The 27,439-nt window shown below is 40.3% G+C and overlaps 1 protein-coding gene across 1 annotated transcript in view; it reads left to right on the top strand.

The window, feature by feature from the left end:
• ZSWIM8 (zinc finger SWIM-type containing 8) overlaps positions 1 to 27,439 on the top strand; it is a 56,258-nt gene that overhangs the window by 16,839 nt on the left and 11,980 nt on the right. The window contains exons 2-16 of the mRNA XM_080347752.1: positions 3,071 to 3,224; positions 4,291 to 4,385; positions 8,763 to 8,935; positions 10,731 to 10,838; positions 13,654 to 13,735; positions 15,029 to 15,149; positions 15,513 to 15,714; positions 16,546 to 16,721; positions 19,114 to 20,122; positions 21,349 to 21,480; positions 22,431 to 22,610; positions 23,889 to 24,072; positions 24,634 to 24,732; positions 25,620 to 25,744; positions 27,026 to 27,257. Of these exons, the coding sequence (XP_080203878.1) occupies positions 3,071 to 3,224; positions 4,291 to 4,385; positions 8,763 to 8,935; positions 10,731 to 10,838; positions 13,654 to 13,735; positions 15,029 to 15,149; positions 15,513 to 15,714; positions 16,546 to 16,721; positions 19,114 to 20,122; positions 21,349 to 21,480; positions 22,431 to 22,610; positions 23,889 to 24,072; positions 24,634 to 24,732; positions 25,620 to 25,744; positions 27,026 to 27,257 (3,072 nt within the window). The remainder of the gene's footprint in view (positions 1 to 3,070; positions 3,225 to 4,290; positions 4,386 to 8,762; positions 8,936 to 10,730; positions 10,839 to 13,653; positions 13,736 to 15,028; positions 15,150 to 15,512; positions 15,715 to 16,545; positions 16,722 to 19,113; positions 20,123 to 21,348; positions 21,481 to 22,430; positions 22,611 to 23,888; positions 24,073 to 24,633; positions 24,733 to 25,619; positions 25,745 to 27,025; positions 27,258 to 27,439) is intronic.

The raw sequence follows: 27,439 nt of genomic DNA, 5'->3' as shown, positions 1-27,439 counted from the left end.
GTAGAAGCTGCGATGCTTTCTCCTTTTCTTAGCAGACTTTTCCTTTTCTTCTTGCTCAAAATATATTTATTATAGTAATTGAGAGTTCCTTTTGTCTGTTTATTGATAATACCTTTTGAGACAAGTTGGTATGAATCCACCAACCATGTATATGTGTATCCAGACATAAACTTTAGGAGTGGATCTCTCTTTGTTCAGGACACAAAGGAGGCTATTCAGAATCTAATTTAAGCACCTAACTCAGACTGTCCAACTGACTTCCCAGGAGGCCTAATGAGGAAAGACCCTCTGATGCTGTGAGTCACGTCCTCTCTCACCTTGGCTACATAGGGGACTACTCCCTTGAAATGTAGGGAATTTAAACTTCTTAATTTTAGTATTTACACTGTGTACCAAGATAGCTACTGTGAATTCATCTGCCTTTAAAATATAATTGAAAAATATTTTTTATTTTTCCATTGTCTTCTACCATTCTTTCCTGTGACTCTTTTTCCTTATAGAAAATGCAGCGTTTTAGAGAGATGCGTGGTCTTACAAATAAGGTTATTGCTTTTAAAATTATTTTTTCCCCACCAGGTTTTTCTGCTTTCACCTCATTCTGAAAATGTCTCTGCTATGTGCTGTGAATGTCTGACTGTGGGTTATGGCAGAAATGCCAGATAATTGACCACCTGTCTCCTGCTGATTACTGCTAACACAGTACAGCTGATGAAGAGTTGAGGAGTTCAGTGCAAAGTCAGTGTGTTACCTTAGTTTCCTGTGTAAAACAGTTAGAATCAAGCTGACTTGGACTGGGCTTGCACTGGAGCAGGTGAGGGGGGCCTCGTGTACTTCCCACTTGGAAGAAATGTTTTCTCAGGAGATGTAATTTCAGTAACACTTGTCAAAGTATTTTTGTTGAGCTAGTTTAGTTTAGATTGAAAGGGAACAGCCATGCTGTGTAATGGAGAGGTTGTGGGGTGATTTCAAGTGTGGTACTACTGCTCCTGGCACCACTGTTACTCTACTAGTACCATTGAGACCTGGTACCTGATTGTATGTGCGTCCTAGTCCATTGCAACAGTAAAATAAAATATATTTAAGAGTAAGGTGTACTGATAGGATAACAAGCAGAATGCATTTGCCTTTGCTGCTTTTTTGTCAACTCAGTCTGTCTTTAGGATTTCTAATCTAAACTTCAAACGCAGCACCAAATTCCTGTAGAAAGGAATAGCATCCAGGCTGCAGGCTTGCAGCTCTTTGAAGAATGTGGAGGTGTTTCACCTGGTACTGAAGTCTTTTTTTGAGTCGTGTAGAGGTTGTTTAGGTGTTGTTTTGTTTCTAGTGTTGTGTAATGAAAGACTCAGATAAAGTGCCTCTTTACAAAAAGTTCAGTTAAAACCACAAGAAATTTCATTGCTCAGAGTAATTTTAAGAATTAAAGTGCCTCAGTTTGGACCTTCTGTGGTATCTATTACTACTATAGTAGGAGCAATGATATTTCAGTTGACTGTGTTTCGCTAATTAAAAACAGTGATTTTTTTTTTTTTTTTTGGTGACTAATTAAAAATAGTACCTTTTATCGGAGGCTTGATGAAAGCTTTACACCTGTTCTGATTGTCAGAAATGGAAATTAGATTACTTTTCTGCCAAAATCTTGTTAATCTGCTAGCTGTAGAGAAAGACACCCCACTTTTCCATTGCTGTTCATTTTATAATCTGCTGCTCTCACATTTGTGGATGGGACTATAATACTGTAAAACAGAGGCTCTGTCTATAACAAAGAGTAAAAGTCACTAATGACGGAGAAATAATCCTGCCAGTAGAAGACTGACTCTGGGAGAAATGAATGCTGCCTAATGAATCTAATTTCACTGCAGTCAAAAAATCATGAATGTGGATGTTTGAAAACTGTATTTTCTTTCCATATTTGTGCAATCCTTTCATTTTGACAGGTCTGCTCAATACTAGGGGAGATGCTGGCTGCTTTGCTGTGTGCATGCACTTTCAAATCCCTCTCCCCTCCTTTCTGGTTCCCAGCTCTAGGCAGAGGGTGAGAAAGCACTTACTGACACCAGGGCTTAAGTTTGCCTTTGATGTGTTGCCTGGAGGCCAGTGGGAGGGAAGACTGAGGGCCAGATTGGTTTACGTTTTGGCTTCCACATAACATTGAATATCTGAAACTGAATTAATTAGGCTCTTGGCAATGGGGTTGGGAAGATGGGGGAACTCAGGCATTGGTAGAGCTGGGTCAGGAGGTGATCTCAGTAAAGCACTGAGGTGCTTGCAGATAAGCCAGGTCTGGTGTTTGTATGGAGTATAATCTAGCTCAGAGCAAAGTACAAACATAAGGCTTCCATAGCCTAATGATAAATCTTCGTCTACTTAAAAACATAGAAAGTGGGGTTAGGTTGGCAGAAAGGCAGTGGTTAAATGTATTGGTATAAAGTTCTTGGTAACTTCAGTTCCTCATGTACAAACATGGGAATTCCCAGTTGCTTCTGTAAAGAACTTGAAACATAAAGACAGCTATCATATGAAAGGTAGTGGTGAGGTGAATAAAACAACAAATGCTAATTGAATTTAAAATCCTATAAACTGCCAAATACTGAATGTTGCCAAACAAGTCAATGCTAAGCTTCGTGGATAACCTTTCCATTGCTGTCTTACACATACACACTGTAATAGTTCTCTGTGTAATCACCTGGCATTCACAGGATGTTGCTGCCATATTCTAACAGAAATATGGGAAGAATATTTGATTACCTTAAGTCTTGCTAAATGGCTTCAGTTTTGTCAGGAGACAAAATTTGAGTCACTGATGTCTGGTAAGCTAATGTAGCTCTCCTGATGAAGGATTGGTTTTTTTTAGGAGTGTGTACCCATATCCTAGGGGGCTGAAAACCAACGTTAAGCTCACAAGCAATTCTTCAGAAAATTTATGTGCTGCCTTTTACTGTTTCTCAAAATTGGTCCTTGAACTTGGTGAGAAAAGAGGGGAAGTGGAAGGGCTCCCTGCTCTGATCTCTTTAGCCTGTCCCTAGTTTTGTTCTCTGAAGGGCTAATTGCATTTTGTTTCTTGTCTTGCTAGATGGGCTGGTAATCCCATTGGTGGAACTGTCTGCAAAACAGGTTGCATTTCACATTCCATTCGAGGTGGTGGAGAAAGTTTATCCTCCAGTGCCTGAGCAACTGCAGCTTCGAATCGCCTTCTGGAGTTTCCCAGAAAATGAGGAAGATATCAGGTAATGAATACTATTTCTGTTTCATGGGTGCTCAAGGAAGAGTTCTGTTCAGGAGAGTATCATTGTCCATATGCTGCGATACAAGGTTTTATTTTGAGGTGAGCTGCCCTGCGTGTGTCCCAGGAAAAGCATGTATGCCTGCAGGTTCTGTGGGTAAATGTAACAGAATAAATGTACCCTGTAATTTGCCTGACAGTAATTTGTTTGTAGAGTCCTTATGTTAGTCTTAGGCAGTATTCTTTCTAGTTTGAATCTGTTGCTTGTGTCAGAGCTTTAACTGGGCTCTGAAACTGCCGTGGCAGGCTAGCTCACCGTGCTGTGAGCCTTTTGTTGGTATAAGTAGGAGAATTTGCAGAGTACATCAGTAATCAGAATAGATACAGTCAGAGAGATTACTATATGTTCTATGTTTCTACATAAATTGTGTGAGTACAGTAAAAAACTGTACTTTTAGGTCCTTTACCAAATATTTTTTGCTGAAGCTTTTATACTATAGGAGGCTTACCCATGTAACTTGTTGCAGAGTACTGATATTCCACTCTTTTAGAAAGAATCATCCTGAAAGTTTTCAGTTGCATTCATCTAACATTCTAGTATCAGGTGGGGAGGTAATGCCAGAAATGCTGATGTAATTAGTAAGATCACCTGTGGGGGAATAGAGCAAACCAGCTGCTTATACATGTTCATTATTCTGATGAGCACAGATGTAAAAGAACCTGAAATGAGTGTGCAGGTAACTCATCTAGAAGTATGATACAAGGAGTTTTTACTGTGGCATGTGAATTTATAGTATACTGTATATAAAAGCTTAATTTTAGGCTATGAATGAATTTGTATCACAGAGCCTTAGGTTGAAATTCCTAGAAATGTTAGTGACCATACACAAATGCAGTTAAAAAGAGGCTAATGATTTTTATGGTTGAATTATAATGGAGAAATGGCAGGAAAGAGCTGGACTTGAAGATGGTAAAGATTTTTCAAAAGTCATGTCAACAAAGAATACAAGAGGATAATAATGTGAAGTTTCACAAAATCAGACTGATCTTGCCATGTTTATCTCCTGCAGATTGTACTCATGTTTGGCGAATGGCAGTGCAGATGAGTTCCAGCGAGGGGAGCAGCTGTTCCGGGTGAGGGCCGTCAAAGACCCTCTCCAGATAGGTAAGAACATTGCAGCTCACATTTCTAGATATTTCAGATTCTCAAAACCGTATCTGCAGTGGGACAGCAGTGGTATGACTGTGTCTCAAAACGAGCTTTTCTGCCATCTAAACTCCCTGCCACATGCATTCTTTGTAATGTCTTGAGCTGAATACTACATTTATTTCAGCCTCAGTCAGCTCAGCTGTGAAACTGAGTGAAAAACCATAAGTGTTCGGAAAATTAGTTCCTTAATCTGTCATGGTGTTTTGGAAAAAGCTGTGTGGATTGCCTTTGTCTCCATAATGCTTAAACTCCTCATTGATAAAGAGAACTTGGTTTTCTAGTGGTCTGATCAAACTAATGCCTTACCTAAAGTGCAGGTAAGGCAGAGAGGAAGTTTGCAAGATTTATTCTTGTAGCAAAAGAATTGTATTAATAATACACTTACTCATGTAGTATTTTGGCAGAAGGAAATTCCTGTTGCTGGACAGTGAGTTTTATGTCTTCTCACTTATCTTGTTCTTTTTATGTCTTACAGTTATAGAAAATAATCTTATCTTAAACAAATAATTGGACTCTGGACTTTTCATTTAATCCTTTGAAGTAAAGAGGAATATTCAGTTGCCTTTCCCAGTGACAGCTGTTAGACAGGAAGGCATTGTGTGAGATAAAGACACTAAAATGTGGGCTGTGTCACTCCAGTGCAGATGTGTTTGGTTTGGGTGTAGGTTTTTGTTTGTTTGTTTGGTTTTTCCTGCAAGCATAAGCTTCAGAATTAGGAATATTAATTGGCATGTGGGAACTGAGCCTAGTTGTGATAAGAAAAATGATAATATGAAAAGCTGTATAATGTTAAGGAGGAGAGTTCCTGTATCTTCCTGTGATGAGAGATAGAGACTTCTATGGGTCTTTTTAGTTGCTAGTACCAGTAATACTGAACTCTCAGTGATCAGTGGAATGAATAGGAATAAAAGGAACTCATACTGTGAAAGTTTGGGGAGAATGGAAAGAGAAGGAGATAGTAATCGAGATATGCAAATTGGAAGAGACTGATGAACTTGTTATCTGAATATAGGGTAAAGCGTCTGGAAGGATTTTTACCTAGTCTCTCTTCTACTGTGATAACAATAGCAGGAATTCTTTGGAATGGAAGTACTTCCTCATACATAAAGTATGTCGACTTGTTGATAAGACCAGATAGTAATTTTGGAACATCAAAAAAATTGAGCTAAAGAGGATTAAACTGGGTTTTGAGTGCATTCATAAGGTCCTTATGTCAGGACTGAAATGCTGAGAGAGGCCTCTAAGGCATCTGCTGAACTTCAGGAAGGCAAATGTTTGAGAGACAAAATGAATTAAAACACAACTGACCGAAGTTCAGTAGTTGCTCAGACTTTCACAATGGAAAAGAGCAGAATATTTAATGTACAGTACTAAGACTGTGGTCAAAACTTATTTCAGTAATAAATTAAGAAGGTGAGGAGGTGTGAAGCAATGTAAATGAACAGAGGCTAGGAATATTAATGCAAAACCTGTGCTTGGGGAAGGAGGAGGGGAGTAGGGAAAAAGAGGAGTGGTAAATGACGCAGGGGAGAAACTTCTCAAGTGCATATACAGCAACTGGGCTTCTTGACAAAGGATTATGTGTGTGGAAGGGAAGGAAATGACATTGTTTAAACAGTAACGTTGTTTCCTCCTTAGGAGAGGAACTTTATCTAATGGAGGGATTTTTTTTAAATTATTTTTTTCCATGAGAAGCAGCCCAGAAGCTGGGGAGTACATGCAGGGTGGATATAATTTCAGTTGTCTACTCCAAATGAGTTTAAGGTGTGTGACTGCAGTTTTGAGTTTCATGTACTGACAAATGGGAAAAGAAACCCAGGAAATGAAGCAGCCGTTGACAAGAGGGGATTTGATTTGGGGGGGGATTGGACAGTGCATTGTGGTATTGTGATCAATAGGACAAAGCTTGGAATGTGCTTTGTGCTCTTTTTGTCCCATTTACCTTTGCAATATAAGGCTAATTTTTTAAAAACATAGATGACTAATCTTAGCTGTGTTGTCCACATGAAAATCCTGTGATTTCTGCATGATAGCACCTCTTTACCACATTCCAAAAATCCAGTTTTTTACAGTGTCGTACTGTATATGGACGAAGCTTTTGTAGACGTTTTGTAGACCTGCACATTCCCTTTGTAGTAGTCATATACTCACCTCCTCGCACTGAAGACAATACTGAAATTCTCAAATAGGCAAGTAGGAGTTGCTGATTTCAGGGGCTTTTTTTTTTGGTCTTCTGCAGAAGACCATAGTTGCACTTAGACTGTGAACAGTACAATTTGATGACCGTTTCCTTAAACAGTAGTGTTGGGCTAAGCACCCCAGAATAGTTCCCCTCATAGTCACCTTTTCAGTCCCTGCAGGCTCAGACTTTTGTAAGCTGTGCATTGAACCAAACTGAGATGTTTGTCCTGGTAAAAGTAAACATTAATTTAATCCTTTTTTTTTTCCCTGGTGTGGTTTCCTGTGCTATCCCATAAACAGTGGTTCACTACAGCAAGACGGTTGGTGTAAAAAATTGGGCAGAGTTACTTGAATTAGCAGTGGCAGACATCTTCGTCAAGCTACAGTTTGGGTTGGTGCTTGTGATGTCATGCTGAAGCCCTTAAATTTTCTTTCTCTTTTTATAACTCTTCTTCCCTCTTTGCATTTGATCAGCTAACTGCTTCATACATAAAGAAAAACTTTACTGTAGGAGCTTGTACTGTAGCTGTGACCCATTCTTTTCTAAGACCTTTTGAATACTTCTCAGTCAAACAGAATTGCTGCAATTCCAATTTCTGAAACGTTTCATTTGTTTTTGTGAAAATTAGGGCATTTTGGCATTAGTCCGAGATCCTTCTAGTGTAACAGAAGGACTAGCTGAACTGTTTGGGTTGTATTATCCAAGTGTGGAACATAAATTAGAACTGTAGCTAGTAATAAGCATTGCAGTAATTTTGTGGTGAATGCCTTGTTTTGATTCTGTTCCAATTGCTAAAATGGTTGAAGAATTTGGGTGGCATTATGTGTACTAATCAAAATAATCACCCACATCAGGAAGGGGATTTGAATTCGGGTGAATAGGAGAAATAGAAAGGTTAAGCAAGGTAAGAGCAAGTTTATGTTGGCACAGGGATTATGTTTTGAAGGAGAATTAGTGCACATTGTTTTAAATGGGATTTAGTAAGTCACGTGCACTCCTGAACACCATCATTATTATAATCTCACAATATCATAATAAAAACGTAGTAGTGTGGATTTATAATGTACTTCCCTGTGCTGATGATGGAGAAACTATTCCAATCATCTGTTCCAAGCCATATTTTTTGACTTATGGTAGATTGTTGGACCAAAATTTGGTTATGGCTTTGATAGCCTTGATGCTTTCTATGCTTCATTAAATCTGAATTTGAGGCTAACAGAAAGGTTCTGAGGCTGATAGTTGTTGCTGTAGAGGGTTGTTAACTGGTGATAGGGACCTTCAAGACAAGTAGAAGATTCATGCTCCTGGTGGCCTGGTTCTAATCTGTGTGCCTCTGGATAACCCTTGTCTACAGTGTGAGTACAACTGGTATGCATTGTACATGAGTTTACATGAAGTTAAGCCTCATTAAAGTTTGTTGTAATCCTGCCTGAGATGAGATTTGTAATTTATTTGTTTGATCACAGATTAATGGAACTGGATTCATTCAAGTGTTATTGCTGAAATTTCCCTTTTCTGTTGATTTTAGTCTAAGCAAGAGGACTTTTTTTTGGTTGTTTTCTGAGTATATGGTTTGTAAAAATGAGATATTCACAAAATTGCAAGGAGGTACATAATTTATGAAAATGGGTCGCTTCTGAAGCCACAAAGTGAAAGTAAGAGTTCAGGTTTAAGTGTTGCCTTTAGTTCAGTGTAAAATTGTGGAAGCTGACAGACGTGGAAATAATTTGCAAGAAGTCACCTAGCCAGTTCTGCACTGTTGCCAGAGGTAATTAACATAGAAATCATGTCTAAAATATGTATACCCTAGCTTTGACCCTGTGATCAAAAACCCCACACTTTTCAGTGATGGCTTAATCTAGTTCTGCTTTTCTTTGTAGAATATTAATAGAGATAAATATATAAATAAATTAATGTATTAAAAGCTCTGTATTTTTTAATCTCATATAACATGTTATGCTAATATTCTACCATAGCTGATTGGGAAGAAACAAGTGCTGGAGACTGTAGCTCCCTGTCCATTCCAAGATGGGTGTTGTTGCTAGACATGTTGTTTTGCTGTTTACATGGCACGTACCTAAATTTCTGTGCTAGCTGAATGTGTCTCCCAAGCACTAGAAGGGTAATTCTGGACTTTTGAATTTTTACAGGTTTCCATCTGAGCGCCACTGTGGTACCGCCACAGATGGTGCCACCCAAAGGTGCGTACAATGTGGCAGTGATGTTTGATCGCTGCAGGATCACATCGTGCAGCTGCACCTGCGGAGCTGGGGCCAAGTGGTGTGCTCACGTCGTGGCGCTCTGCCTCTTCCGGATACACAACGTAGGCCTTTAAATACACTTCTGCTCTCCCCTGGGCGTCTTCTCTGAGCCTCTCCTCATGGCAGTTTTATGCAATGTGCACTATCCTTAGGGAAATTGCTGTTGGCACTCCGTTTGGTCACAGATTGTGCAAATATGCGTTTGCAGTCTGCAGAGTGAATTGTCTGAGGCTCTGAACTGCAGAATGTCCTTTGATAATGTGCAGATTGCTAAGGGTAGACGCAGGGTCCTTTTTGGCCCCTTCCTATTTCTCATTTAAATACTGGAATTACTCTTTCTTCAGTTCTGCAAGGAGTGGAAGCTCACCAATAGTTAGTCTTTTAATAAAAGCCTTTCCAAATATGGGATTTGAAAGCTTTTTCTTTTGGTTGTTTGATCATTCAGAGTGCCAAAAGAAAGTAATTTTGATCACTGTTGGCCTTTATGTTCACCGATTCATTTTAACATGTACTGCGGCAGATAAGTGTCATTCTGACTTGTAGATTTCAAACAGTCAGCCAATTTTATACTTCTATTTGGCTGCTTGTATTCTGCATGGCTTTGTATAGAGTGAAAACTAGATGTTTCCTATCCCAATGAACTCCAGGTGAAAATGCATAGAGTCAACATGAAATACACAAGTTGAGGGTTCAGTCCTGCATACAGATTAATTTCCTCAGTTTTTGGGAAGTTGCAAAATACATCTTAAGGAAGGATTAAACTTGGTTGAAAGGAATAGATTTTCTGCTGTCACTGAACATTTTATAGCTAACATGCTTATAGTCAACTCCAGATTCTTAAATAAGTGCTAATAACCTGATGAAGCTTGTTACTGTTTCACAATAGACAATTGTAATAGGCTTAAATTGAGATTCTTGTGAAGTCATTGGAATATTGGTATACTTTCTGTGCTTAGGATGGAAACTTGGCAAAAAAAATGGGTTCAGCTTTGAATTATTAGTTCCAGTTTTAAAAGGTTGTTACGGAGAGTGAGGATGGGAAACAAATTTTCATTTGTATTATTTACACTTGGAAAGTTTGGACCCTGTGTAAGATAAAAATAATTATTTTCCCTCCAATTGTTTCTTCTACCTGAAAAATGTTAGTGAAAGGATTTGAATATACTGGCTGCTGACACTAGCAATTTACAAGCCAAGGTATATTGCTTTATGTAGACAAATAAATATCAGAAGCATCTTTATTATCAAAGTGCTCTTGCCGCTTTCCAAGTTAAATTTTAGGTAGGTCCCCTATAGGTATTTTTTATTCTGTAGGCTGACAAAGGTTGAGAAAATAGTGTTTGGTTTTGTGTTTTTTAATCATCTCAGTTGTTCTAAAATGTGGAAAGAGACTGATTTTTAGATTGAAAAAAACCAAAACCCAAAACAAACCCCCAAAAACCTCTAATGAGATAAATGAGGTGATTGTGATTCTGTGAAACAACCCCCCACAGAGCTGGTTGGTTTGCCAGAAGCTTAAAGAATAATGTCCTATTTTAGAGGTTTGTTTGTGAAATCCCTGCCAGTATTTGTGCAATTGCTAGCAACAACAGATCTTAAGCACAGCTGTTAAAGCAGTTTCCTTGAAAAGAAACTCTTAAAAACAGTTTTTATAAAGCCTAGGCATCTTATTTGCATCTTATCTGCAACAACCCACATAGGCAATTTGTAAAAATTATAATTATCAAGAGCACACATGATATGCATCAGCATCACTACTGCTCAGGACACTTCATCCATTCAGTGGCCATAGCTTCATTAATTCTGACCTGTTAATGTCAGTTTATATCTCTTTTGTTTTCTTTTGTTTTCCTTCAGGCATCTGCAGTATGCTTACGAGCACCTGTTTCTGAGTCCTTGTCTCGGCTACAAAGAGACCAATTGCAAAAATTTGCTCAGTACCTAATCAGTGAACTTCCACAACAGGTAAATGGGGGCAATCCATAGGACTAACCTTTTGTTAAATTCAGTTATCTTTATTCTGGATGCTATTTGCTGGGGAGATGCTGGGAAGGCTTCAGTTCTTGCCCTTTCAGGTTTGCCAGTCTATTTTTTGACAATTGTCTATTGCCAAGTAAAAGAAATGGCTTAAAATATTAGCATGAATATGCACATCGCTTGTGGAAGATCAAACACAATAAAATAAATGCACGGTGGTGAAAAACTTAGGTCAGAACAAATTGGGTTGCTTTACTGTGTGTTTGGGTAGCTAAGTGGAGAAGATAACCCAGGTAATGTGTGGTGTATGCCTTATGTGGGCACTTTCTAATGCACCCAATTGGTGACCCTTTGACTTCCCCCAGTTTAGCTTCTTGGTGACTCATAAGAATCATTTGGGTTATGGAAAGTAATAGACCTGAAATTGTTAGCCAAAGACAAAATCTGCTCTCTTATTCCTTAAATATCTGTGTTGTTCAAGGTCAGGTCATTGATATCACCTGACAAAAATGTGTGCAGAAAATACACAAGAGTATCTAAGTGATTGTGAAATATTTACTTTAAAAATATAGGGCTTGGCAACTTTTTTGTGCTGGTTCAGCCAAAGCAGGTTGAGAAAAACTGACCTGCATGGGTGTCTGTTACATTTCAGTAGTATGTGCATAATATCTTAAGTAGGAGGTAGATCACGGTCAGCATGTGCCTAAAATTCATATTATGGTGCTGTGCTTGGGACACAAAGATATTCTGTTGCTAAAACATCCTCTAAATTTCCTACAGAAATGCTAATCTTCTTATGAGAGGAAATACAGGAATCATATAATATGGAAGTGATATAAACTGCTTATTTGTTGCTGAGAGTTCAGCATCAATGGTGTGCACTTCTCATTGCATTAAATAACAGACAAAGCTTTTTTTTCATCTCTCCTTTAGGATGCGAAGCTTTATGTCTTATAGTCTAGTGCTTAATAAAGGAGGGTTTTGGAAGGCTAGTAGTAGTGGAAATTGTTTCCTGAATGGCATGTGATTTGTTTGCTTTCAATATTCTGTGTCTTCTCCTTTTTGCAGCTTTTATTTTTCCTGCAGTCATGTGTACCAGCTGTGCACTCAGGATCATCTGGATTATTTCATTTCATTATTACTATTTTACCACATAATCTGATGGATGCTGCCTAACAGAAAAGTTGGGTTTTTATTGGCAGATGCATCTTAACCTATGTAGTTTAATTCCCTTGGAAAAGGCAAGGCATGCTCCAAACTCTTCCAACAGGATCATTCCCAGTCTTCAAGATTTCTGAGAGCAGATAAATATTCTTATACCTTAGGACAACATTTTTTGACTACATGATGTAGAATTAGAGTAGGCTGTACAGGTGATTCTATTTCATCCTTATTTCCAGCTTGTGAACTGCGTGATGGGACAGTAATGTAAAGCTGAATTAACTTTCCAGTGTAAAGGGATGGCAGTCTGTAGGAATGCAGCTAGATAAGAAATTTTTCAAAATCTCTGTGGAAAGTCTTCTGTACCTATGAAAATGTCAGTGATTCTGAGCAACTAGAGTATATTACCCAGTTCTTCTCCCAAGAGCTATTTCCCTTCCTGGAGCCAGTATTCTTAGTCCAATTAAATATGAATATCTTGGCAAAAATGCCTGAAGGAGAGTTGCTGCAGGTCCCTGGTACTTCATCCTTAAGGGGTGACATTGCCTAGACCTGTTTCTTTTCTGCTTTGTGTTGATTTAAAATATGTAGTAGTGGAAAAAGGTACAAGAGTATCTTAGTGCTGAGCTTGTTTCTTCAGGTGACTTAAATTCAAAATATCCTTCTGAAGCATTGTTTTTCTTCCATCTGTTTGAGATGGGTCCATATTATTTGCAAATATAGGTTTATGGAATATGCCTTGCTTTACAGTAAGTGTGCCCTCAGCTGTTGTGCGGAGAGAGGTGGGGGAATATCAGATCTTCTGTTGAAAGTAATTTAAATCCTAACCATCTGCCTAACCCGTTGTAAGCATGTGTGCTAAAGGATAACTGGATCTACAGTTTCACCCCAGACTTAGTTTGGGAAAAAACACTTTCTACTATGCGTTTTTCTTTAAAAAAAGGACATTAAGGGTGTATCTACTTGGGATTTTCCAGTCAGGTGTGAGCCTTTTCTGCTTACGCTGCGAACTGTCCAGAAGCTATGACTGCATTAGTGTAGTGCTGAAATGGCATCAGTTTACTATTGAGTCTGAGTTTATTTTTATATCTATCTATCTATCTATCTATCTATCTGGTGTTTTTTCTATCAGGATAGTAAATAAACTAGAGTCTGCCCAAAAAGTTATGTATAGATATAATTTATAGTTTGCTTCTCTGTTCCAATTAGCTTGAGGTTTAGAGAAATAATTTAGGAACAAGACATCAAGAATATTTGAAGTGCAGGAAAATGGTGACCTTGGCTGCAGTCACTTCCGTCTCTCTCAAAGTTAGCTGCAGTATAACTCTCTGTGGGCTCCTCATCCTCAAGAAATGAGAAGGGAACTAATACCCTAGGAGGCTTTTCTTTACTTCTTAGGGTGTGAATGTAGTAAGTAAGCCTTGGATACAGGTTTGCTTTGAAGAAGGAGAGTCTTAACAGCTGATTTGCTGTAGTTTAAACTTTAGCACCCTCTGTCGTCCTTTCTGAAAACAAGACTCTGTGTCTCAGATACTTTTTGAAATTGAGAGTGCTTCAATCATGAAAATCTGGGCAGCTTTTTGGCTGGGTATATTAGGATAAGAACTACTGTGTATATTGAAAGTTTGTTTCATATTTTCAGATTCTTCCAACTGCTCAACGCTTGCTGGATGAGCTGTTATCCTCTCAGTCTACTGCCATCAACACAGTGTGTGGAGCCCCAGGTAACCTTGATATATCTTATTTCAGTAATGTCTGTCACAGGTAGGAAGTGGATATATTTCCATTGCTTTGTGTTTCTGAACCGGTCTGTTACCGCATAGCTGGGATTGCAGGTCAAGGAAAGGGTTAAGAGATCAAGGAAAAGGGGTAAGAACAGGCACTTGCGTGCATATATGGCACGACAATTGGCACTTGGATGACTCTGTGTGCAGAGGAATGGAGCAGCAGGCAATGCATCTTTCTAACAAAAAGATTTTCTTTTAAAGTTGTTATCAATTATAGACTCCTGGAAATGCTGATTGGAGGAGACCTGTCCAACCTCCTACTTGGAACAGGATGGTTTGCAACACTAGAGTGGGTTAGCTGTGGCTCGGGTTAGCTTAGCCAAGTCTCGGTTACCAGAAACATTACAGAGTATTCCTGGTTTAGTGCTGTGTTACCCTTTTGGTCAAGAATTTTTCCCCAACATCCAATATAAATACCCTTTTTTATCTTGTTGTGCTACCAAGAAGAGTTTGTCTGTGTTGTGTTTGTGATTCCAAGTAGTTGTAGGCTGTTAATGAGCACCCCTCACCCTCTCCTTTTTAGATTAAATTAGCCCATGTTCCTTAATCTCAGCTCACAGGTCATGTGCTCTGTGCCCCCAGCTATCTTGATACCCACGCCACTATATCCTCTTGATTTCACAGTGTCATTCCTGATCTGGGGGACCCAAAACTGGATACAATATTCCAGGTGTAACTTTATCTCCCTCTACCTGGCACTAGTAAAGTAATTTTCTTAAATCTGCCTGCTGTGCTTTTCTTAATGTAGCCCTGTTTGCAGGTTTGTTAGGGGTTTGTTTTGTTTTGTGTTTTCAGTAACAATTTGCCATCAGTTTGTGTTCAGCTTGGCATCCACCATAATCACCAAACCCTATGAGCTATTTAGCCATTTGGTTTTCAGTCTGTGCTGATGCATGGGATTTTCTGTCCCAGCTACAGAAGTTTACATTTTTTTTTGTCAATGAATTTCTTGGGGTTTCTGTTAGCACAGTCCTTGAATTACTCCTGGTCCCACTGGTAGTAGTGCTGCCATTCAGCGTGCCAGCCGTGTCTCCCAGTTTAGTGTTGCCAGTGGTTAAGGTAATGTTACGATAGCATTTTGAGGTAATTCTGAAGAGTGAGTTCTGTAATGGGTGAAATAAACTGGGTAGCACACTGCCTGTGTGCTCCCTATAATCTCTATGGTTGAGCACACACAGGAAAATCTTTCTTCAAAGCCTGAAGACTATATGTGTGTTTTTTTTTGTCAAGATCCCACTGCTGGACCCTCTGCATCAGATCAAAGCACGTGGTACTTAGATGAATCTACTCTGAGTGACAACATAAAGAAAACCCTTCATAAATTCTGTGGCCCCTCTCCTGTTGTTTTCAGGTAAGCTGTTTCCCATTGAAGGGAAAATGGGGTATTCGTATAACCTGTAAGCTTGTTCACTGTATAGCCTGTAACCTTATGTGATACCATGGACTGAAGGATACTTAGTTTTGTGGTTACTACTCTGGAGTGTATTTTTGCTTAGCTTGTCCATGTTACTGCAGTAAAGTACATTGTATTTACGCAATATCGTCCTTGTGGGGTGTGCTCAGTCTCATATGCATTTTCTCTTTTACTTCATGCATGTCTGGCCTATTTAAGGTGCAAATATACTTCTGGATGTAGAATATGCTCAGGATTTTGTATGATTGTACTTGATTTCATTTTTTTCTCATCCCTGCTCTTCTGTTTTCACATCCCCAGTGATGTGAATTCAATGTATCTCTCTTCCACCGAGCCACCAGCTGCTGCTGAGTGGGCCTGTCTCCTGCGTCCCCTGCGAGGAAGAGAGCCTGAGGGCATCTGGAACCTGCTGTCCATTGTGCGGGAGATGTTTAAGAGACGGGACAGCAATGCAGCCCCTTTGCTGGAGATTCTGACTGACCAGTGTCTCAACTATGAGCAGGTACTCAAATCTCTTTGCTCTGAGCACGGATGTTCTGGGAACCGGGCTGAGCCAGTGACAGATGCCACATACCTGTGCAAACAAAGGCTGAATAATTTTTTGTAACAGTCTGTATGCATTATGGGCATGTGCTTTTCCACACTAGTATTATGTTTGCTCTTGTACTGATTCAGTGATGTCCCAGCAACACTATATTCCCAAAATACCTCAACTCTTTCAACATGAGTATATGGAGTCTGAACTCTTTTTTTAAATTTTTTTTTATTTATTTTTTAGCACACTTGATTTTATTTCTGCCCAGTTAAGCATTTTGACAGAGACTAAAGATATAATTGGGTGGTAGGATCTCACACTCTTTGGTTATTTTTGTAGAAGATATCTTTTGATGGCCTTGAGTAATATTTTGTTTTGTTTTTAATAAACCTTAAGAAAAAGGTTTCCTTTCATAGTTCAGAACACTGGCCTTACTCTGTAACATGAAATGCAATGCAAGTTTCCTTATTGCTCTATCATATATCTTTTTTTTCAGGGGAAAATAAGTTCTTAGTTTGTAACATTTGTTCACTATTTTCCTCCAAGCGTGAAGGCCTCTAGTAAAAGAACCTCCTGTCGTTGTTTTGTTCTATGTGCATGTGCCTTTTAACCGGACAAAGTTTGAGAGACCCTTAGTTCTCACGCACCAATACTGCTTTCATGCTCATAGTTATTTTGGAGCCAAAGGAAAACATGGTACTAGCTACAAATCTTATTGCCTGTGGTTATGAGGTTAAGTGAGAGCAGGGGATGAGCTGTTGGCCACAACGCACCTCCACTGAACATTTTCTTCTGCAGATAACTGGCTGGTGGTACAGCGTGCGAACATCCGCGTCACACAGCAGCGCTAGCGGGCACACGGGACGCAGCAATGGCCAGTCAGAAGTAGCTGCTCATGCTTGTGCAAGTATGTGTGATGAGATGGTGGTTCTTTGGAGGCTGGCAGTCCTGGACCCGACAATTAGTCCACAGAGGTGAGCACAAGAATCAGATCCAGTCTTTCATTTATTTCTGTAACATTGAAGCACACTCAAGAGTTTCTTCCTGTAGATGTCTTGTGTTTGTGTTGCTACCTCATTGCCTGTTGATCCATTAGTCCTTCCAGACGTGTGCTGCGTAGGGTTCAAGAGCACTATAATTATTTTAAATTTTAATTGTTCTTGCTGCTCACTTTTAGTAACATCATGGAGTGCGAATAATTTGTTTTCTTGGAATTCTATTTTACATATGAGTGTAATTCTGCGTTTCAGTGTCTCGGAGGAGGACATTTATTTGAATTATAACACTGACTACCAATACATTTTAATGCTTTCTATATTTAACTGTTCAGCAGTTTAATGGATTTCTGGTTAGCCCAGTCACTCACAATTGTCTGTTTCAAGATGAAGGATTTCTTACTTTCTGTGCTCTTAGGGAGTTTATTCTCTGCAGTGTATTGGTAAACAGTATCATTGGTTTGCGAATTTCAGCCAGGGTTTTCAATTGTCTGAGGAAAAATCATGAGGCTTCTGCAGATTTCTAAACCATATTGTGCCTTGGTAAATCACTGCCATCTTTATTTAGCACTAGTTAAATAGCAGTGGAGGTACTGACAGCTCGTGTTGAGATGCTGTGGTTGAAATTGTAATAATTTGTCTTGTACATCTAGTCTGCAAACTGTGGCATGTAAAATATACTCAATTAGTTTGTGCTGTAAGTGCTCAAGAAAGTTTTTTCAGAACAAATGAAAACAGGATGGGGTTTTCAACACAATTACACGTTAACAGGATTTGCTTTCTGTGAATTGTTGTGTAACATTAATAAAATGCCCTATCTATGTAAGGTACATCAGGGACACTAAAATGGATGCAGCATCTGTCTTGTACAGTTTACAGCATGAAGTAGCTAAGTATAGGAGACAAGACAAATAAAAAACTGTAGGAAACTGGGAATGAAGCTTAAAATAAACACATCAATCAGATCACGTGGAAAACCCATAAAAGGTTTTGGCTTTTGATAAAGTATGAAGTTGGGCTATGTGTGTTCACATTTGAGTCATTTGGCACAGTTCAAATTTGCTCAGATCTCCTACTCAAGCTCATGCATAATTGAAATGCTCCTGCTTGATTGCCTATTCTCTTGGCGTTTGAATAGTCACCAAGAAGAGCCCTTTTCTACCGGTCCTTGCTATTCTTTGCAGTGAATCATAAGACAACTTGCTACCTCATTCCTTATTCATGGCAGGCTCTCATCCTTATGTTACCTTTCCTAAGTAGTTTCCTATTCTTTTTCCTCACCTTGATTAAGCTCCACCAGTTTGCTCTCTTGTTAATTAATTTCTTTAGTGGACAAATAGAAGTGGTCCATTTTGTTTAGCCCCTTTTGTCCTGATACCCTTTGCACCTAAACTGAGTCATTCTGGTTTGATTTTATTTTCTTGTTCTTTTGCTTTTGATAGGAAATTTGAGAGGACTGAAGTGTTGGGCTTGTACCTCAGGTCTCTGGAATCTGTGGCAGAAACAAGATGACAGTAAATTGAGACACTTGGTGCAATTTCTAGAAATGTCTTTTTTTGTTCTTGAATTAGATCACCCAAATGTTTAATCCATTTAGATTATCTTCCTCATATGCTTAGGCCCTGTGTGAGATTTGGAGCTGCGAAATGCAGAAAGGCTTTGTTCTTCCCACGGTAACAGGGGGCATGGGACTAACTGCTGTGTAATTTAAATGTCTATAAACCGACCAGCTTATTTCTTTCTCAAAGTTATATGAACATCAATTGATTTGTCTTGCTTATTCTGTGTCTATGGCTTCCAACAGTTTAGTCTCCCAAGGACAGCTTGCTCATGCCTAAATTGAATTGTTGGGCTCTAGATAGGCATATCAGGGTAAAAAGGTGCGTGCCTGGAAGGTAGATTAGGTGTTCCTGTCTGGTATTGTGCTTCCCTACGTAGGCTGTTTAGGTTGTACTTGTGAACATCTTGACCAGAGTTGTTCACAGGGCTGTTTATGAAAGGTTCCAAGAGCAGTTTCCCATGGCACTTGCTGGTCTTAGATTGCTGAGGCTCACATCACTAATACTTTACTGGGGGCAGTTAAGCAAACAGGACAGACAGTATTTCATTTTTAAACCTCCCTGTTTGTATCGTGCTTTCATGTTGGTACTGTTCACATTTTCTTTCTGCATAATAGGCTTGTCTAGGACTTGGTTGTTATTATACATACCTGTTTCCTTTTTTCAGCCTGTCTTCCTACTACTGCTGTGTACACTTAATTTAACAGATTTTTCTGACAAAAAGGAGAAGGCGTTCTGTGGGTTAAGAGGTAGTTTGTCACAGGTGCATTTTGTGTCTGCTTTCTAACCTGTCCTCTTACTTCTTTTCCTAGGCGCAGGGACCTTTGCTCACAGCTCAGACAGTGGCAGCTGAAAGTCATAGATAATGTTAAGAGGGGTCAGCACAAGAAATCACTGGAGAAGCTCTTCCAGGGTTTCAAGCCAGCTGTGGAAGCCTGTTACTTCAACTGGGAGGAAGCTTATCCCATTCCTGGGATCACATACAGCAGCACTGACAAGAAGAACTCTTTCTGTTGGGTAAAGGCCATCCAGCAAAGGAGCTGCCGGTTGCAGTGTGCAGAAACTGCCTCTGAGGCTGGTAGAACCCCTGGACAGGAGCCTGGGGGACCATGTCTGCAGCCTGGGGACAGGCTGCGTCCCTCCCCCCAGGAGCCTGCAGTTCGTCCGAAGGAACTTACTGGAAAGCGGAAAGTTGTCTCTGAAACGCCACAAAGGGTTCTGAGACGACTTTCAGCAGAAGGTGATAAAGCTGTGTATAAGACTGCAGTGGGCAAAGCAAAGTTACCAGTGAGCAAAGGCTTGACCAGTAAGCACAGTGGGAAGCGCCGCATGAGCAGTGAAGACAGCTCTCTGGAACCGGACTTGGCAGAGATGAGTCTGGATGACAGCAGCTTGGCTCTGGGGGCAGAAGCCAGCAATACATTTAGTTTTACGGAAAGCCCACTGAGCAGGAGCTACAGGGACACCTTTGAGGAGGATGGTGGGGTGTACTTCTCTGAGGGACCTGAGCCCAGTGTCAGGAGCAGTTCCATGGCCAAGAAATCGCCCAAGGATCCTGTGGGTGAAATGGGTAGTGGTGATGATGACCTGCCTTCTGCAGATGAGAACAGCAGTGGTGTGGGCCTGAAGGCAGAAGAAGTGGGAGAGAATGGTGCAGCGGGGGGAGGAGATGATGGAGAAGAGGAAGACGATTACCAGGTATACTATCTAAATCCACAAGAGGTAGCCAAGGAAGATGATGACAAAGCTGAAGGAGGAAATGAAGAGGAACAAGATATATTTGCTGGTATAAAGCCTCTGGAGCAGGAGAACCGGATGGAGGTGAGCTGAATCTAGTTCAGAACACTGTTTTACAGTTTTATGTATTGCACACATCACAGCATCATGGTTTAACCCCAGCTGACAACTAAACCCCATGCAGCTGCTTGCTCACCCCCAACTCTCAGTGGGATGGGGAGGAGAGTGAAGAAAAAAAAAAACCAAACCAAACAACCCCAAACTCATGGGTACTTCCACCATTCTAAGCACATGGCTCTTGTCTTGGTGGGTTTGTGGGAGCATGATAAGAGCAATTTGCTGAGCTTCCCCATATTTATATTTGTCATTTGGAGCCGTTGTCCTCCATACCAGAGATGCTTTAACCACTTGGCTTGCTTGATAGCAGCACATGTTTCACGTTCATGGGCAACATGTGCAATAGTGTCCATTGGTCAAGTCCAGCTCTCAGTCACCAGCCCATCTGTGTGTTGTGTCTCTTCCTCGATGGCCTGAGGTATCATGGGCCCACCGGGCCATAACTAACTCACCCTTATCTTGCCAGTCCAGTTCCACCTGAGCCCCTCCAGTCTTAGCAGCCTGATCCACATGCTGATTGGTTTGGTGTTCTTCAGTGGCCTGACTCTTGGGTGCATGGGCATCTACATGATGTACTTTTACAACCAGCTTCCTGAGCTGGGCAGCAATATCTTGCTGCAATGGGGCAGCCTGGATGGGTTTGCCTCTGCGCTGCCAGTTGCTCTGGTTCCGTTGCTGTAACAGCCCCCAACGGGGACTTTGCCACTACCCATGAGTCAGTGCAGAGATAGAACACTGGCTACTTTTCTTGGTCCACAATGTCTAAAGGCAGCAGGATGGTTTTCACTTCTGCAACTCACTATGAATCTGGAAAGCCAGAGGCAGCATAAATAGATTGTGTCACATTCCTGTAATAAAATGAGTTTAGAGCTTGCACCTATATGAGCAAGCAGCTGGAGATGCATGGAAGTAGTTACAGTCAGTTGGTTTGGGTTTTAGGGACTCTGAGTTAATTCGCTAATCTCTTGTAGCACTTGGAGGGGGTATTGGACTAAATAATGAAGAAAAGGCTTTTCAGGGGAGAACTTGAAGGGATGGTGGTGGAGATCCAGGAAAGGAGGGCCTGGAGAGCACTTGCTGCTGAAGTTAATTGTGAATTGTGTTTGCAGAGTCTTTGAGACCAGTGGTTTGAGTAGGCTAGCTCCAGCGTGGAGGAGTGTGGTTTGAATATGACCATCTGTTCTTTGTTGCAGATCCTCTTTGCCTGTGCAGAGGCCTTGTATGCACATGGATATGGTAATGAAGCATGCCGCTTAACTGTAGAGCTTGCCAGGGACCTACTGGCCAACCCACCAGATCTAAAAGTGGAGCAGCCACCAACTAAGGTAGAGAGCGAGCTGGTATAGTTTTGGGGTTAGAGGGTAAGTTAGAAGGAATATAAGGGATGGATACAACAGCATTCCCAGACACTTCTCATTAGCTGTGATTTAGGGCCGCACAGTGATGCTTCCTCTGAGTTGAATTTCTCTGGATGTCATTACTGTGCCTGGTTGCTGTGCGTGAATAAAAGGGAGAAAGAAAATAAGAGGCCATTAAGCAGGACTTGGAGTCTTCAGAAACTTGAGTTTAGTTAAAAGTCTCTTCACTTTTCCTTGTGCTTCAGAGAGAAGCTTGTTTTGTTTTGTTTTTCCTGTTAAAAGCTGCAGCTTATTTAGGAATCTCTTTTAAATCTGCTGTAACAAAACACTCTATTTTATTTAACATCAGCTTCAAAGGATGTTTTGTTTAAGATATGCCTTCTACTGGGTATTATGGGATTATACAGCAGCCACAAGAAGTCTTGATTTTTGTGCAGCTCTGTGCAGGTGACCTGCCTGTTTCTTGTGATCATCTCCAAAACCTTAGTCTCGTATTTCATAATGTACACCACTGGAAATGTTAGAAGTTCTGCTGTTTCAGGATAGAGGGTTGGAAAGAAATAAGCATGAACTTCTGGAAAAACACTTGTAGTAGCACTAAGAAGTGTTTGTTGTATGAAAGGGTTCACTTGGAAGGGACAGGCATGCAACATCTGACGCACAGCATCAGTACAGTAGTGGACATATGACTTAGCAACAGCCCACCTCTTCCACTGTGTTGTGCCAGGGTTAGATAGGGGAAGGAATGATGTTCATCAGTAACGACTGGGATTTGTGATTCCTTAGCAAAGGGAATAAAATTTAAAGTGTTTTATTCTTTCTCCTGTCTAATGATTATTGTAAAGGGTAAGAGGACAAGCATAGAGTCATTTAAGATGTTTAGGAAAGTGTCTTGTGACAAATTCCTCTTCAAACAGGGCAAAAAGAACAAGGTATCAACCACCAAACAGACGTGGATGGCAACCAACACCTTGTCTAAAGCTGCTTTCCTGCTGACTGTGCTGAGTGAGCGGCTGGAGTACCACAACCTGGCCTTCCGAATAGGAATGTTTGCTCTGGAGCTGCAGAGACCACCGGCCTCTACAAAGGCTCTGGAGGTAAGAAACATCTTAAACAACATTGTGATACCTTAATGCTTTTGCTCCTGTGGTTCCCATTTCAACTCCTGAAGTGTGGTTAGGCTTTTATGTGTTTCCTTAGAATTCATAGCAGTGGGATTAAATGGTCTGTGTGCACATCACATTAGCACACACTGACCTGCCAGCAAAATTATTAGAAATATCATTTCATGTAGTGCTACTTCCATTGATAGGAAGCTCAGACCTCTTGTGCCAACAGATGTTTGATTTCACATGAAGGCTTGAAAATATTTCAATTATTACAAAATCTTTTATAAATATATTATTTCTCTTAGAACAGCTTACTTCTTGTCTTAAATATATTTCCAGTTTGCTTGGCTAATCTGGGGAAAATAAAGCCATTTGTAAATGGAGTTGTCCGTATTTCCACTGGTGAAATAATATGAAACTTATTCCTTAGGGTGAATTGGTGCAATTGTTAGATGTTTGGAAATTGTTGCTCTTGCTGATACCTCATTCTTTGGCAAGTGAACATGTGCACTGTGCAGGCATATTATTTGGATACTGCTTGATTACTGTTTGGCTCCCTGTTTAGAAGAGTGTCCAGTTAAGAGCTTGTCTGTGTGAATTGCAGCCACGTTGCTTTTCACTGCAGGGTTGTGCAGTCCCTGGAGGTGTGTGTTGTTGCTAGGTATCCACCAGCTACACTTGTTGCAATGATTATCTGTACTTCTTACAGTCTGATTAGAAGATTGTGAGATCGGCAGTCACCAGCTGCCTAGGAGAAAACAACCACTTTCACATGTTTAGAATGGAGAGGATGCAGGAATGGCAAGAGTAGTGAAATGTAATGGTCTTCATCTTGGTGACATGCATGCTGCCACACTGTGCCCATTCTTCTGCTAGTCAGTCCCTGTTGTCTCAAATATTACTTAACATAGCATCTTTTATTTCCCTACAATTAAGAGTAATCACCTTTTCCGCTGACTTACGCAGTCAAATGCTTATCTTGATGTTCTTATTAAAGCTGATGCATTTTTTTTCCTGTGTGCAGCTCAGGAGTGATAGAGTAAAAAAGAATTGTGTATAAGTGTGAGGCAAGACTTGTATTAGATTTGAAAAATCTGTATTCAGTGTGGAGAGAATGGTAAAGGTGTCTAGCATGCTAAGGGTTACTATAATTTAATGATCCAATAAAAACTATTGCTATACTTTAACATATGTGTAGAGAAAAATGGTCCATTGCCCTTAGGCCTGTGCTGAGAGCTGCTTCTGTTTCCTTGTGGATGCTACCAGGTGAAGCTGGCATATCAGGAGTCTGAGATTGTAGCCCTCTTGAAGAAGATTCCCTTGGGCATTAATGAGATGAACACTATTCGAGGAAGAGCCGAAGAACTGCGAGAAGGGACGTTATGTGATTACCGTCCAGTCCTGCCTCTGATGTTGGCTAGCTTTATATTTGATGTCCTGTGCACCCCAGGTACTGTCTGCATTGGCTCGAGTTTGTGAAGGGCATGTTCTGAGATGCCAGGTCTTGAGGAGTTTTTCAAAGAGAAACTGTCTTCTGTATAAGAACAACCTAATCTTGATTGTTCACACACTCTTGTTTGCTCTTCCCTCTGTGCTGCTTTAGAGGTGCTTTGTGCCCCAATGGAATTGTCTCTGCTGTTTACGTTTGAAAACAACTGGGAACTTACCACGTTTCAGTACTCTGTGTGTTTGTAAAATAGTTATAAAATACTGACTTTTCTACTCTTACGCTGGATATATCCAGACAAAGCTAATAATAAATATAGTATTTAAAAAAGAACATAACCTGGGATTAGAAGACTGACTTGGCAATATACCTTTCTCGTTTGAAGTCTTCTGAGTTTAGAGAGAAAGGGGAAAAAACCCAAGGCAGTGCTGTGGCCTTGAAACTGATACAAGACTAGGATAGGACCACAGGAAACTCTGCAAATTCAGAAAGCTCTCACAAATTGCTTTTGCCTTTAGGTCCTGGTTTTGAAAGCTGATCACTAATTCTCTTGTCTTCTTTCAGTGGTTTCCCCTACAGGCTCTAGACCCCCAAGCCGTAATTGGAATAATGAAATGCCTGGAGATGAAGAGCTTGGTTTTGAGGCAGCTGTTGCTGCTCTTGGTAAGAATCTTTGACAAGAAAAGTATTTCTTCATCCATATTCTCCATCCTGCCTTATTTTGGATGGTGAGAGTTAGCAGTTAATTCCAGTTTGGTGCAGAAATTAAAGTGTTTGCACAGTTTGTCAGAACCAGACACAGAAGGATTCTGAATGCCAGGGCTGAGGTGCCTTTGCAAAGCCATGAAAAATGGAAGGGGAATATGGGACAGGAACCGAATGTTAAATTACTAACATGATTTTTAGCTTTCTTCGTGCTCTTTTACCATGGAAGATGTATTGCTTGTGTTTTAATGGAGATGGACAGTTTCAGAGAATAGAACACAATCATTTCAGAAGACATTAGACACCGATAATGAAAGACTTAACAGAAGTACTCTCAAGCATTATCATGTAATTCAGCATCTTAGCATATTATTGGATTCTTGCCTCATTAATCATCTTCAGCAACAAAGCAGTGGTTATATATATTATGTTGACAATACTGTATGCCTGTTTTAAAGTATCATGCAAAAAGGAATAGAATAGATTAAACCAGGCCTGTCCTCTGTTTCCTCATCTCTGAAAGGAGAAAGATGAGTTCTTTATGGTGTGGGAATTCTGGCTTGTAGCATCTGCAGTTTCTTTCAAGATGGAGTTGTGGGCTTGCCTGGACTTTTTTCCCCTCTGGTTATTCTGACAGTTGTAGCAAGCTTAGTAGTCTGGGGACAGGCAGCAGCTCCTTTTTATTCATGACGTATTCCTGAAGTTAACAGAAAAATAGGGGGAAAACAATCTTTTGTCTGTGACAGGGAAGTGAATAAAATAGTCTGAGGTATAGATAGTGCTCAAGATGTGGTGTAGTCCCATGGGCTCACTTCTCTCTTCCTCCCCTCTTGTCTGGCCTGCAGGCATGAAAACAACTGTCAGTGAAGCAGAACATCCTTTGTTGTGTGAAGGCACCCGAAGGGAGAAGGGGGATCTGGCTCTAGCTCTGATGATTACTTACAAGGATGATCAGTCTAAGCTGAAGAAGGTGAGTTTCCTTTTAAAAAGGGAGAGGGAGATGCAGAGTAAATCATGTTTGAGTTTTGATGGATTTGATAGTTTTGCCAGTGAGCATAAGTTGCCTTGTCACGTACTGGTGATTTACAGGTTATGTTGCCGTGTTTATATTCTTCACTGTTGCAAGATCTGATTGCACAGTGTGCCTGGCCCTGGCAGAGGCACTCTTTCTGTGGGTTTCTTAAAGTCCAGTTGGGAAATGCATTCTCACTGATTTTAATGCTTTTGCTTACCTGCTAAAACAGGTCCTTTGTCCCAGGGGTTTTCAGTGTGCATTGTGTATGTGGTCTGGGCATTGTTCTGTTTTGCTGCAGGGATGTTGGCTTGCAGAACAGTATATCTAGCAAAGCTTTTGTTTCTTAATCTTTCACCTCTTTGTTATACTAGTTTAGTCCACCTGTGCCTTAATTTTCTATGCAAGACAGATAGTAAAGCTCTACTCCCCACCCCAAAGGGAAAAAAAAAAACCCGAAACAATAAACTGAAGCTTTAGGAAGGGTTTTATTAATATTTTATTTTCAGAAGCACTTCTACCCAGCAAGAATATTACTAGTGTCTTTCTGTCTCCTAAAGTAGAAGCACTTTTGCTATACTCTTCTATAGGGAATAACAGGGACACTCTTGATATCAGTCATCTGCAAATAAGTGCTCTGTCACACTTTTCTTCATTTTATGTGGAAAATGAGCAGTAGAAATGGACAAACCCATGAAATGTGGTCATGCATTGTTCCCTAATTGGGTAATAAAAAAGGATAAGAAAGTAGGCTGGTAGAAAGCAGTTTCTCTAGTGTTTGAAAGTCTCAAAAGGTAATGGTATGCTAGGATGTTTGGAATGGTGTGCAAAGATTTGCTCGTGATTTAAACAAGAACACTAAGGATTGGCAGAACTATATACAGAGTCCTCTATTCTGTCCTTTATGTACCAGAATTACTTCTGTATTGTGAGTTTTGGGTATTTTCCAAGTAAAGCCAGTGGCTTTTGGAAGTGAAAATGGGGATATTACTGAGTACAAATGAATCCTTGCTTCTTCTGTACTGCAGACCACACATCTCTCAGCTGTGCATTGCTGGTCTTCAGTGCAGGAGGTGATGCCTGCTTTCTAGAGAATAAACATTTTCATTATTCTCCAACCAAATGGAATTTATTGTCTGCCAGGAAGCTGGTTTGGTACTTTCCCTCTATGTCCTAGTGTAATGCATCTTTTTTTTTCCTCCTTCTTCCTTTTTATTTCTTTTCCTGTTGCTGTTAAAGATTTTAGACAAACTCCTAGACAGAGAGAGTCAAACTCACAAACCACAGACCCTGAGTTCTTTCTACTCATCCAGCAAGCCTACAGTAGCAAATCAAAAATCTCCTTCCAAACATGCTGCCCAGTCCACTGCAGCGATCCAGCAACTTCCAGGGACTTCTGTCGCTCAACAAGCTGCTGTAAGCACTGCAGTCCAGAGCAGTCCTGAGAACTTTGTGGAGAAGAGTGCACAGGGTAAGTGGTGCTTTGTAAGGACTATGCTGAAACCCTTCTTTAATCAGTGCAAAACTGTAACTGTACGTTTTTGTCTCTTTTGGGAAGTAGGCAGAGTGATTTATATTGCCATCTGGCTGCTTGGTGATTACTAGAATGTCATTCCCCTGTTACCTGTTCGACCATATCCATTTTAGTACATG

The sequence above is a fragment of the Nesoenas mayeri genome, assembly GCF_963082525.1.
Source record: "Nesoenas mayeri genome assembly, chromosome: 7".
Classification (NCBI taxonomy): Eukaryota; Metazoa; Chordata; class Aves; order Columbiformes; family Columbidae; genus Nesoenas; species Nesoenas mayeri.
The sequence above is the reverse complement of the archived record's forward strand: the minus strand, read 5'-3'. Positions and strand labels throughout refer to the sequence as shown.